Below are 11,294 nucleotides of genomic sequence, written 5' to 3' on the forward strand. Positions count from 1 at the left end.
TCTTGATCAACAACTGCAGATGCACTTGTGATTTGTGGGTGTCTCTAGTTTCCAGCAAACAGTCCACCAGTGCTGCACACATCTGCGCAATACTTGCGCCTCCATCTCTTCCCTGTGACTCAGCATTCAGCAGGGCTGCCAAGGACTGGTCTGAGCTCCTGAACCACACCTGAAGCCGGGCAGGACAGCACTGCAGGGACATGAACCACAGCAAGAGGAGGAACATCACACTCAGTTAGTGGTCTCTGAGGAAGTCTGCTCAATGCCAACCCTCTCTATTCTAAAATAGGACTTTTTTTTTCTCTCCACAGCAATCACATAAAAATGGTTCGCTAGATGGAAGATCTGCTACCTCCAGCAGATGCAGAATTTGCCTGCTGGCTTAAGCTCAAAAAGTTTTTTACCTCCTGCTTCCTTTAAAAAGTGGCTGGGGAACAAACAACTACAAAAACAACCACCCTAAAAGCTATGGGAGGGAGCTGACTTTTTATTATTTATTTATCATGAACTGCAATGTTAACTATGTTCCTCTAATGAGAAATCCTCAATTGGTATGAAGTTCAACTGAGACCTCTTCATCTACAAAGTCTCCCTCCTGCTCTACCAGCTATCAGAAGCCATGGTCAAAGAATCAAGGGAAGCGATTATGGAAAGACAATGGTTTTGGCTGAGTGGTGCAGCTGGAAAGCATTTTTCAATAATCTCTCACCTTTGTCTTTGCACTTTTAAACTTAGAGGTGAGCCCAATGTCCTTCTAAGCTCTAAACCTAGGTTCTGTGAGGCTCGAAGAACTGGTTACCACATATTATCTGCAGCTTGTAATAGCTCTGACCAAATCATATCAGTACCCTATTACATGGGAATTTGTATTTGAAAGCTTTCATATTCACCATTAGATACCAGGATTCATTTGAAAAAAACTACTGCATAAAACAAGCCAAACAAACATGCAAATTCCCTTTGGACGCATCACTGAGGCATGAATAATAACAGTTCAGAAGACTTAGACTGAACATATATATTTTGGGTCAGATCAAAAGAATGGGATTTATGCAAAATTAATCATTCAAGTTGAAAATGGTACTCACTGTCACTCATCCCTGCTTTCAACACAACAGGATTCAGGGAAACAGTGTTCTGCTCCTCTGCAAACCAGAAACACCAGTTTTGACAATCTACTTGCTTCTCTGCCTACAAAACACAGGAACCAGCTCCTGGCAAAGGAACAGAAACTCCCCCTCTACCCATTAAAGCAGAATTATGCTCCCTCTTGCTCTCTGGCTCAATGAATCTTCAAATCTTCCATGTAGAACATAATGACTTTGGCCAGATCAGTGTAAAGCATGTCCCACACTTACACACACTTAAGAGGATCTCCCTGCCTGTTAGGGCACGTTCCTGGAAAGTCGCAGATCCAGGTCTGATCTAAATCAGGTGCAAGAGAAATAATAACACCCCTTTCTGGAGAGGACAGCTCCCTCCCTGAGCACCAGGCCCTACCCAACATACCAGTTTTGGAGTTCCTGCTTTTGAGGACCTGCCTCCTTTCAGGCACTGTTAACCAGCTTCCACGTAACCCAGGGCACAAGCATGCTGAGGGGGTAGAGATGCAGCAAGCCACTTTTGCCTGCACTACATGGGAAATAAAAACTGGGGGGAGCACAGAGCAGAAATCCTATTGGTGCCTGCACATAACCCAGTTGCTCACAGCCGACTCAAGATAATCTGTTACGCTTTTCTTTTTGGTGCAGTGCTGCATGAAACATGGCTATAGGGTCCTGGATATAAGCTAGTAAGCTCACAATATGCCATATAGACTTAGCAGTTTAGATCTTCATTTGCTTAAGGCCCTCTTATTACTTTTCATTTTAGCATGTGGGTGTCCCCTCTTGTGGTCCCACAGGGATTATTTGGATTAGCAACGCTGCAGTTGTATCCTTTTTGGTCCAGGTAGCTAAAGCAGATGAACAGGGTTTTCACTGAGTTATTAGAAGTCCATCAAATAGACTGATCTCCTGTCCATCTCTCAGACCTATTGCGAGGAGGTCACAAGTCAGCCAAACACATTATTTACAATGACCCTTCCAGAGTTGCTACATAACACAGTGTTAAATCAGTAGACTCCTCCTCAAACATCCTATGTCATGTGTTCCCCTTGCTGAGCCAGCTTGACAGCCCAACTCATGCAAACCCTGAGCCTGCTACCACTACCACATACCAGCTTTCCTAAGGTGTGTTGTCTCTCTAAGGTCAGCGGGACTCCCTCAGCAAGAAACATCACGCGTGCACACCCAGAGCTGGTGGAATTAGGTTGGGAAAAAATAGGTCAAACCAGGCATATATTTAACTTGGAGTCCAAGCCTCAGAATCATATTTTACCAACAAATAATTCATACACACACACATACTAAATTGACATTTGAGAACCATTAGAAAATAATTCTAATATGAATTAGGCAGTCGAGATATTTTACAGAAGCAGAGGTTCTACCAGGAACACTTTTATTCCCACTCCAAACAGAGGTTTAAACATACAACCTCTACCCCACAGCCCTATATCATCCTTTTACTGTAATCAAGCAACTCCTATCTGTACTATCTTTTGGGGAGTTGTTTCTTACTCATTTTCAACCAGAGCCTTAGACATTTTTTAGCGTTTCTTTTAAAGATGGTGATGGTGCAGGGTCGAGACAACCCTACAGGGAGCCTGACCCGAGCCACTACTCATATTCCAAACTTCAAAAAGTCACCTTCGCAGACAGATTCAGGCAGACAAACGAGGAAAGGAAAGGGGACACAAGGGTAGTCTGCCTCTTTCTACAAGTTCTGTGGCAACTTCCCTGGGCTTGTGATGATCTTCCAAGCTGGACAAGACAATACAGCTGACATCTCAAAAAAGTTACCATATGGCTCCAACATGTAAGTCGAATAGCTTCTCCTTAGATTCCATCTCTAGAAGATGCTATCTGCTTCCACCCTTCTCTAGGATCCACCTCTACACAAACCTCAGTAGCTCACTCGGCAAGCTGAACACATAGAAGGGCACAGAACACTTTGCTACAGTTTTGCTGCATTTCCTACTTGTGATTTTGTTCCCACATCCCAAACTTTTTCATTCCCTCCCCAGCAACAGTAAAACCTAATTTGTAAATTGCCTTAAGCATTTCATGATAAGCAAGTACCCTCTCTGCACCTGCTCCCACATTATACACAGTTGAGTGCAAAAGATACTGATATTTAAGAATTCAGAGACTTACAATTAGGTGATACATGTTTTTAATTAGAAATGCCCTAATATAATTGCTCAAATACAGACACTAAGGTTCTAGTCTACATCATGTTATTGGGTATGGAGAATTAGTCTGAGTTATTAAAACATGTTTTAATTGTCTGAGACATAAAATTGCATGGCCCACAGTATCTGTGTAGCAAACTGCATTGCAAAGAACAACAGTACTTTGCAATCACTCAATTCTTGTGGAGTGAGAAGGTTGAAGGGAAAGAATAGACTATCAAAGAGAGGGAATCTTTGAAAATCTGCTAGGAGGATTCTTTGAGAGTGACAGTTCTGAGGAGCATGAAAGAATAATACAAAGTCAAATTTCAAGAGTGGATAATGGTTCTTACTCCAGCATGCAGTTTCCTGGCCAACATAAGAAATTCTACCTTTAGTCAGGTGGGAAATCTTATTCTTTAATGAGAGCTTTGCTTATACAAAAAATGGGTAATTTCACACACAAAGTAAAATCCTTAAGGAACATTTAAGAAGTGGAAACAAAAAGGAAGGTAAATCAGGCAGCCTAACTCTTATAAGCCACTACAGTGAGGGGCCTTGGAAAGGAGTTCTACCACAGGACCAGGTGTTTTTCTGTTGGAATCCTGTTCTGGCCTAAGAAGCGGAGAAGAAAATATAGTTCAGCTCATTAGTCCTTAATACCTGGTCTGGGTAGTAACTCCTATGGCTGTTTCTGCTTTAGCCTGCTGCTAGAGTAATGAGAAAGAAATGTCAGCGCTTCATGCTGGCACAGGAAACAGCCAGCTTCCCTATGACACTCAGCTCTGTGAAAAAAAACAATTAAAAAAAAATCACGAGGTCACACAGCATTGCCCTTCATCAAGAAAAGTTCCAAAAAACTTTAGAAGAAGCACTGTTCATTTTTAAACCAAAGTGGTTGACTCAATAACACTTTATCTCAGCATCGTGTCTCTCCTATGACTCAGGTACATATACAGTATTTCTGAATCATGGTATTGACCTCACATTGACCACCATTTGAGAGCATGGTGCAGTCAAATCAAGCAACTTAAAAGTTCATGGGAAGATCTTACTCCTAATCTCTATGCAACTTCCTGTAACCAAGGCAGGAAACAACCTAATGGCTAATAGGCCTTCCACGAGTATTGAACAGCGTCATCTTGGAAACATGTGTTCTGACTCCAAGATTAAACATTTCATCTGCTTACCCCCCTTTTCATATTAAGCACATAGCAACTAAACTTTGCTATTTAAATGAAGATGCTGCCTCAGAGACTAAATCTGTGCTTTTCTTTGTCTTCTTCAGGCAACCAAGCAATTGAACACAAGACATATCTTGTCAAAGAAACAGTATATATAAATTTTCATATTAAAATCCTAGGGCGTCTCACATAGCTTTATTTTTTTTAACACATCATTAAAGACAATTGACAAATAACCTAACACTTGATGGATGTTCTTCATTAAAATGCGGATTCTAAGTTTAAATTTTCCTGAGGCTGCATTAAGATGTAGGAATAAGACAATATCTCCTACTATCACTCTTGACAGCGCCAAAACAAAAGCAGCAAGTTGCCCAGCTTGGGACATCAGGTGATCCTACGCATTCCACTAGTTTTTCAAGCCCTTGTAAGCATGCCCACAGATGCCCAGGCGGGCAGCTTCCAATGCTTCAGGAAGTGCCTTACAACAGGCACCCAGTTCACAAGCAAAGCTGGATTATCCCCAACTACACTGCTTCTTACCTAGTTCAGCAAAGTCTGTACAACGTGCAACATACATTCTGCCTGAGAGAGACTTTGGCAGGATAGATTGTTTCAGGAAGGAAGAAAAGTCACAGCAACAGTTGAGATCTAGAGAACAGCTCCTTGATTGTCTCCATACTACCAGCACTCTTGCATTTCACCAGCATACAGTGAAGATTGAGTTGTTTGACCATCTCATCAAGCTTTTCTCCCCCTCTCTTGCTCTCCTTTTATCCCTCAGGAAAAGCAGACAATTTCCTGCTCCACCTCTTCTGCTTACACGTTTCGCAGGAGTATCCACCAGTCCTCCTCTCTGCAAAAAGTGGGTAGCACAACATCAGATCTTCTCAAGCTTTCTTTAAGAAAACAGGCATGCTGAACCACGCATTTCAGGACCTGAGGAACCTGATTCTGTAATTGAAGTTGCACATGGCAACATTTTCCTATGATACAGAAAAATTAATTATACCACATGACATATTTCAGTCCTGGTGCTCAAGAGTTCATTAACAAAACTACTTTAAAAGGTGCTAATAGAAACAAATGCCTTTAACATCACAGACTTCCCAGATGATTTCTGCTATGGAGATGGATGACAAATCACTCTGTCAGTCATCTTTAAATTCCATATTGACTACATTGAAGCAATTAGCCATTTATTTTTAGAGCATGTTCCATTTTAAACACAAGTGATTCAGTCCAAGAGACATTCTTTATTGCACCACTATTTCATGGGTTAACAACTCTCAAATTTAAATGGGTTTTAATTCTGGGAGAAATACTTGCCTTTTTTCTTTTGCTTCCAGACATTGGTTAGGAATTTTAATTCGGGCTTCAAACCAAACAAATGTTAGTGTTCTGCAAGCATCTGCAGAGAAATATAAAAATATCTGGAAAGTGTGAAAGAGAGAGCCTGTTTTGCTAAATGCACAAAATGAAACCTCAGCGTAGGTCTCAATAATAGGCTTTCTGACTGCTGTGCACACGCTCTCTCCCACAGACCTTCTGCTCTGCAGCAAGGGAACGCTGCCTGTGCTGCTGCGTCCTCAGAGAACTTTGCAATACAATGGAGAGTAGCGATTCCCTGGGGAACACAGCGCTGATCACTAGCTTCGATATTTCAAACACAACCACCAGGATTTCCCCCTTTTTTAAGATCTAAAAGGAACAGCTTGCCATATCACTCCACCCCAACCCCCAAGCCATCTCAAGGTTTATCTGCATTGTAGGCAATGTTCTGGACAAAAGGATGAGGGGCTGGAATCAAGCTTAGGCTGCTTCTAACTCGTGGAAAAGGAGGGTGAGATTATAAAGTGGAAAGTTGGGGAAAGGAGAGCCCTGAGGAGCTGATGGTGGCTTCTATTGCTGCTACCACTGGAGGGAGAGGACAAATGGGAGCTGCAACAGGTACTGCAGCAAGGGAATTCCACTCCAGGCTCAGCTGCTGCCCTGCTTCAACCCAACTCCTCCTTCTTGCCAAAGCAAAAGCAGGCCATGGGGCCACAGTCAGCCTCTTGCACACAGCAGTCTGATTCCCAGGACAGCAGACTATTTTGCCTGTAATTTGGACCAGTCTTACCGGTCCATATTCCACAGACATCTGAGATGAGGACACCTTCTTGCCAAGGGACAGTCCCAGCACCTCCTAAGGAACCCTGCCTGAAAAACCTACACCTCTTACTTCAGAGCTAACAATGGGATACCCTAGCCAGGCATAGCTGATCAAAAAAGTCCAAGACTGACTCACAAGTCCATTATACAGCTGCCTAGTCACCATTCATTAACTGTAAGGAAAATGACCCTGGGCTCCCCGCATCAAAGAAATTTGCCATTTCTTCTTAATTAACTCTAAGCATCTTGCTGGCCTCAAATCTCATCTAGAAAACATCAGCTGGAGTAGGTGGTATCCCATCTTGCTGTTTGCTACTGGTTGTACTTTCATTTTTCTTGAATTGCATGACCCTCACCCTCCTGAGATTACCAGCAGAAAACAAAATATTTGTGCTTTAGGACAAATACGTAAGTACATAAGATCTAGTCTATTCTAAACTTTATTAGAACTAATGGTCATGATATCTAAGGCCAACAGAAATATATTTCTAAGGAATTAAACCAAAACCCTGCAGTATTTGCCACTCAGCCATTGCAGAATCACAACAGCACATGAAATGTTACAAGGGAAATGGGTAAAAAAAGCCTTAAACAGAAGCAAAACTGACTCATCTCCTTATTGCCAAAACCGAGAAAGCTGCTGAGCGTAAACAAACAACAGACATCCTGAAGAAAAGGGGGCGTCACAATTCCTTTTCCTGCTAATAGGCAGATACACAAACCCGTATGAGCAGGATCATCCCCCAGCTACTTCAAGCCAATCTGATGGAAACAGCCAACGCTACAGCAACGTTCCTGGCAGCACAGGTGCCACTGGAGGCCAGGGAGCATCTGAGGTGATGGTGACTCCCAGTGCAATCACAGGATCACAGCTGTACATGCTGGAAAGCTGTGGCAGCTGCAGGTACAATCCATTCGTGGAAGCCACACGTATACACAGATACCCAGTGAAACTGTTTGGGGTGCTATTCACAAAGACGTAACTTCGGCTTAGGCTGGCAAGCATCCCTTCTGCAGAACAGGAGGGAGAGCAAGCCAGAGCACTTCTATAAGGCTCGAGTTCTCCTCCCTGTCTCTAGAGGCCCACAAAGGCTGTGATCTATACATGCTGAAGCCAGGCCTCCTAAGTTTGGAGGAAACTACACAGGTAAAGACTTAGGACCACAGAGACATTTTGAAAGACCAAAAGTCGCTGTGAAGACAAGTTACATTCTCTGGCAAAGTCTATCATCACAAAGAAACTTCAGAATAATTGCCGTTTTTAGTTACTAAAAGCCTTTCTGTTTGAACTTTACAATATGGTTAACTGGAAGGGAAATAGGAGGTTGTTTTGCTGGATTTTTTTTTTTAAAGCATTTTTCAGAGCTGAAACCACAGGGCGACCTTAATGCCTGCATCCACGAGACAGATCCAACAGCTTTAAAACATAGACAATCTAACCTCTTTGTCAGAACATCTCCTGGCCCAACACCAACTGTTCAACACCATCACTCTTGCAACTTGAATTGCAGTATTTCAAAAAGCTGCTAATAAAGTAAATTTTGCTTGTACTATTTATTCAAGTCATTGCATCGTTTGTAAGAAGACTGTTCAAAAGGAGACAGGGAGAAGGATTTAGCACTACCTCGAATGAACGTTAATTAGCATCAAACAGCACGTGCAAAACTCCATGAAGCTTCACAGAGATTATCTTACAATGGCAAAGAATGCTAGATCACATGCCATGTGCATGAAACACAAAGCCACTGAAAGATTGCACTTTAGGAACAAATCTTAGCCATTTATTTATTGGAACACAATAAGTACCATATTATTTACTAGAATGCATTTAAAATACTGAGCATATGAATTTGGGATCAATTCTTTGGGATGTTCTGAGCAAGCGTACACAGTTTGCTTTCAGATAAATCACCATCACATTTAGATATTGACAGTTACTGATAAAGTCACTGAGTGCATCAGTTCATGCTCTGGTCTGCTCTGATTTCAAATGAGTAAGCTGACAAGAAAGAGCTGACTGATACCAAAAGTTTAGAAGTCCAAAGCTCAGGTCACATTAAGTCAGAAACACATTAGCGACTGTATCACACAAGTGACAAAATATGCCATCCACCCCTGACTCACATGCTGCTCGCTGCTCACAAATACTGCCCATCTGACCAACCACTCTGTTCTAACTCCCTGCTCACCCTCCAGAAACAAACAAGTAAGTGGACCCCTCATTTCCTCTGTAAGAACAGATACTCTTTTCCCCTGTACTAGACTGAGACTACATCAACAGGATGAGTGTTGTGTTGGCTGTGTGCTGCTTCTTACATCTACTTCCAGCATGAAAATCAACATTGCACCTGTGTTGTCCAAATGGGCGTGCGCTTCAAAGACAGACAGAAAAGAAACAGAGAGAGCAGCCAGGATACATACTGTACTCCACTTCTTCATAAAACACACACTCCACTTCTTCATAAAACACACATACTATGCAGAGAAATGATAATCCCTTCTTAGTGGAAAATCCAAATTTCCAAAATGAATCCCCTAGCCAAAATGAATTACTGTAATAACTGCAATCCTCGCATGAGCACTAATCAGAAAGGCGCAGCTGACCACCTGCTATGTGGCACGACTGGCACAGCAGCACCCTGCCCCTAATTCCTGCCATATCCAGACAGGGTTGGGTACCCCTCAAAATGAGAAGGTAGTGCTGGTAAACACAGGGACAGGAGCACAGCCTGACTGACTGTTGTACAGTCTCACTACGCACTTCTGCTGAGTGCAGCATAAAAAAAAAAAAAAAAAAGAGGCACTACTGCAGCTCCAAACAGCAGGATGCAAAAATCTAAACCCAGGCCAAGTAATTTCTTCTGCAACTACAGAGAAACACACGGGAAACGATGCAAGAAAGAACAAAACGAATTGTACTGCCTGTGTCAGTATAAACCATTATCTATGCAGGCTGCAAATTGAGAAACGCAGCATTCGACAATGCTACGGGCGAGGGCAATGTTCTTAACATACTTATAAGTTATTTTATTTAATTGCTAACAAAAATGCAGTTACATAATAACACAAGGTAATAACCAAAATATGAAGTCACAAGATTGGCTTACAGCAACAGAACAGGGGGGGAAAAAGCAGTTCGTGCTTTAAATTTTGCTGCATTGTCAAGGAGCCAAGAACCAGACCTGGGGGCTTCTGCTTTTACAAGGAAGGGACGTAACCACCGAAAATTCAGCGCGGGACTCTTCATCAACGCCTGCGCGCATCCATATCCCCCAAATGATGTCAATCCCCGCCGGCACGTCGCTCATCATAATTCTACACTATTTGCTCGCTAGTGGAATTCAGACGACAGGCCGACGGCTCAGCCCGTAACCCACCGGGGCCCATCTGCTCCTTGGAGAGCGACTCCCCCCCACCGCCACCCCCCACCCGCGGCAGCGCTCAGGGACACGGACGGGGGTCCCATCCCGCACAGACCTCCGAGGCACAAAGGCGGCACCCGCAGCCGGGCGCGGATGACAGCGCACACCCACGACCCGCCACCGCATCCCGCCGGCCGGGCGGGGGCTGCCCGCCCCGGGAAGGGCCTTTCCCGGCGGCGAGGCCGATGCCAGCCCCATCCCGCCTCGCACTTTTCGGCCGGGAGGCGACGCTACCTGCCTCCCCCTTCCCCCCCGGCCCCACCACCCTCACCCGGGGCCGGGCGGCAGCAGCCCCTCGTACCTGGACAATGCCGGCCTGGGCACAGCTCATGCTCCTCCGGCGAGGGCAGCTCTCACATCCCACACGTGCCTGTCAGCCGGCAGGGAGGGAGGGCGGGCGGGCGGGGTGCCGCCGTGTCAGCCCCTGCCGAGCCGCACCATAGTCCAGCACCGGCTGATACGCCCGCAGCACCGCCGAGCTCCCTCCTCCTCCTCCGCCCCGCCAGCCTCCTCCCACCTCGCCGCCTGTCGCTGGGTACCGGCCGCCTGGAGCCACCCACACGCCGCGGCGGGCGCCCGGCAGCGCCGCCCGGCCCCGCCCGCCCCTCAGCGCTCCTCCCTCCCTCTTCTCTCTCTCTCGCTGTCTCTCCCGCCCGGCACGGCGGTGTCCCAGGCCGCCCAGATACGGTGCCCACCCGCGTGTCGCCCGCTCGCTCTTCTCACCCTCTCTTCTCCCGCACAGCATCCCAGCTCTCCTCGGGGGCATACAGCACACAACTTGGCTCATCCCGCATCGGGCATAGAGGCGGGGGGGGGGGGGGGGGGAATCAACCTGTTTTCCTCCTTGCCCCTTGAACTCGGGGCTCCCGTCCTCACACCACCACCTCGCCAGTGCCGGAGCCTCCGGGGTGATCATTAAAGCCTTTTCCGCACTCACCTAAAGAAAAGACTGGGGAGCACTACTGCTCCAGCAGCTGTCCTGGGGAACATGCAGTCTTCACCACGCTCATTTCCAGCCTCTCCTCCTAGATAGGGCTTTATGACTTGCACCCCTGGAGAAAGAAAATCACAGTACCACAGCTGCAAAAAGTCTCAAAAGGCAGTTCAGGATGGGGGCAGGGGTGCCGTACACTCATTTCTCCCACAGGTCTTGCAAACCTGCTCACCAAAAATAGACCAGGAGTGCTGTTGGGACTGCAGGGAACAACGGCTTCCAGCAGAAACCCACTGTCCCACCAGTCAAAAGGGACGAAGAACAAT

The 11,294-nt window shown here is 45.5% G+C and overlaps 1 protein-coding gene across 5 annotated transcripts in view; it reads right to left on the bottom strand.

Annotated features, from left to right (window-relative positions):
- The window catches only part of HECW1 (HECT, C2 and WW domain containing E3 ubiquitin protein ligase 1), a 259,900-nt gene extending 249,391 nt beyond the window's left edge, over positions 1-10,509 (bottom strand). For all 5 annotated transcript variants that reach the window (XM_039378406.1, XM_039378403.1, XM_039378405.1 and 2 more), the window contains exon 1: positions 10,336-10,509. In XM_039378406.1, coding sequence (XP_039234340.1) covers positions 10,336-10,365 — 30 coding nt within the window. In that variant the 5' untranslated portion in view covers positions 10,366-10,509. The remainder of the gene's footprint in view (positions 1-10,335) is intronic.
- Between the last annotated feature and the right edge of the window lie 785 nt (positions 10,510-11,294).

This window comes from Pipra filicauda, unplaced genomic scaffold, assembly GCF_003945595.2.
Source record: "Pipra filicauda isolate LSUMZ 115617 unplaced genomic scaffold, ASM394559v2 scaffold137_size4652046_pilon, whole genome shotgun sequence".
Taxonomy (NCBI): Eukaryota; Metazoa; Chordata; class Aves; order Passeriformes; family Pipridae; genus Pipra; species Pipra filicauda.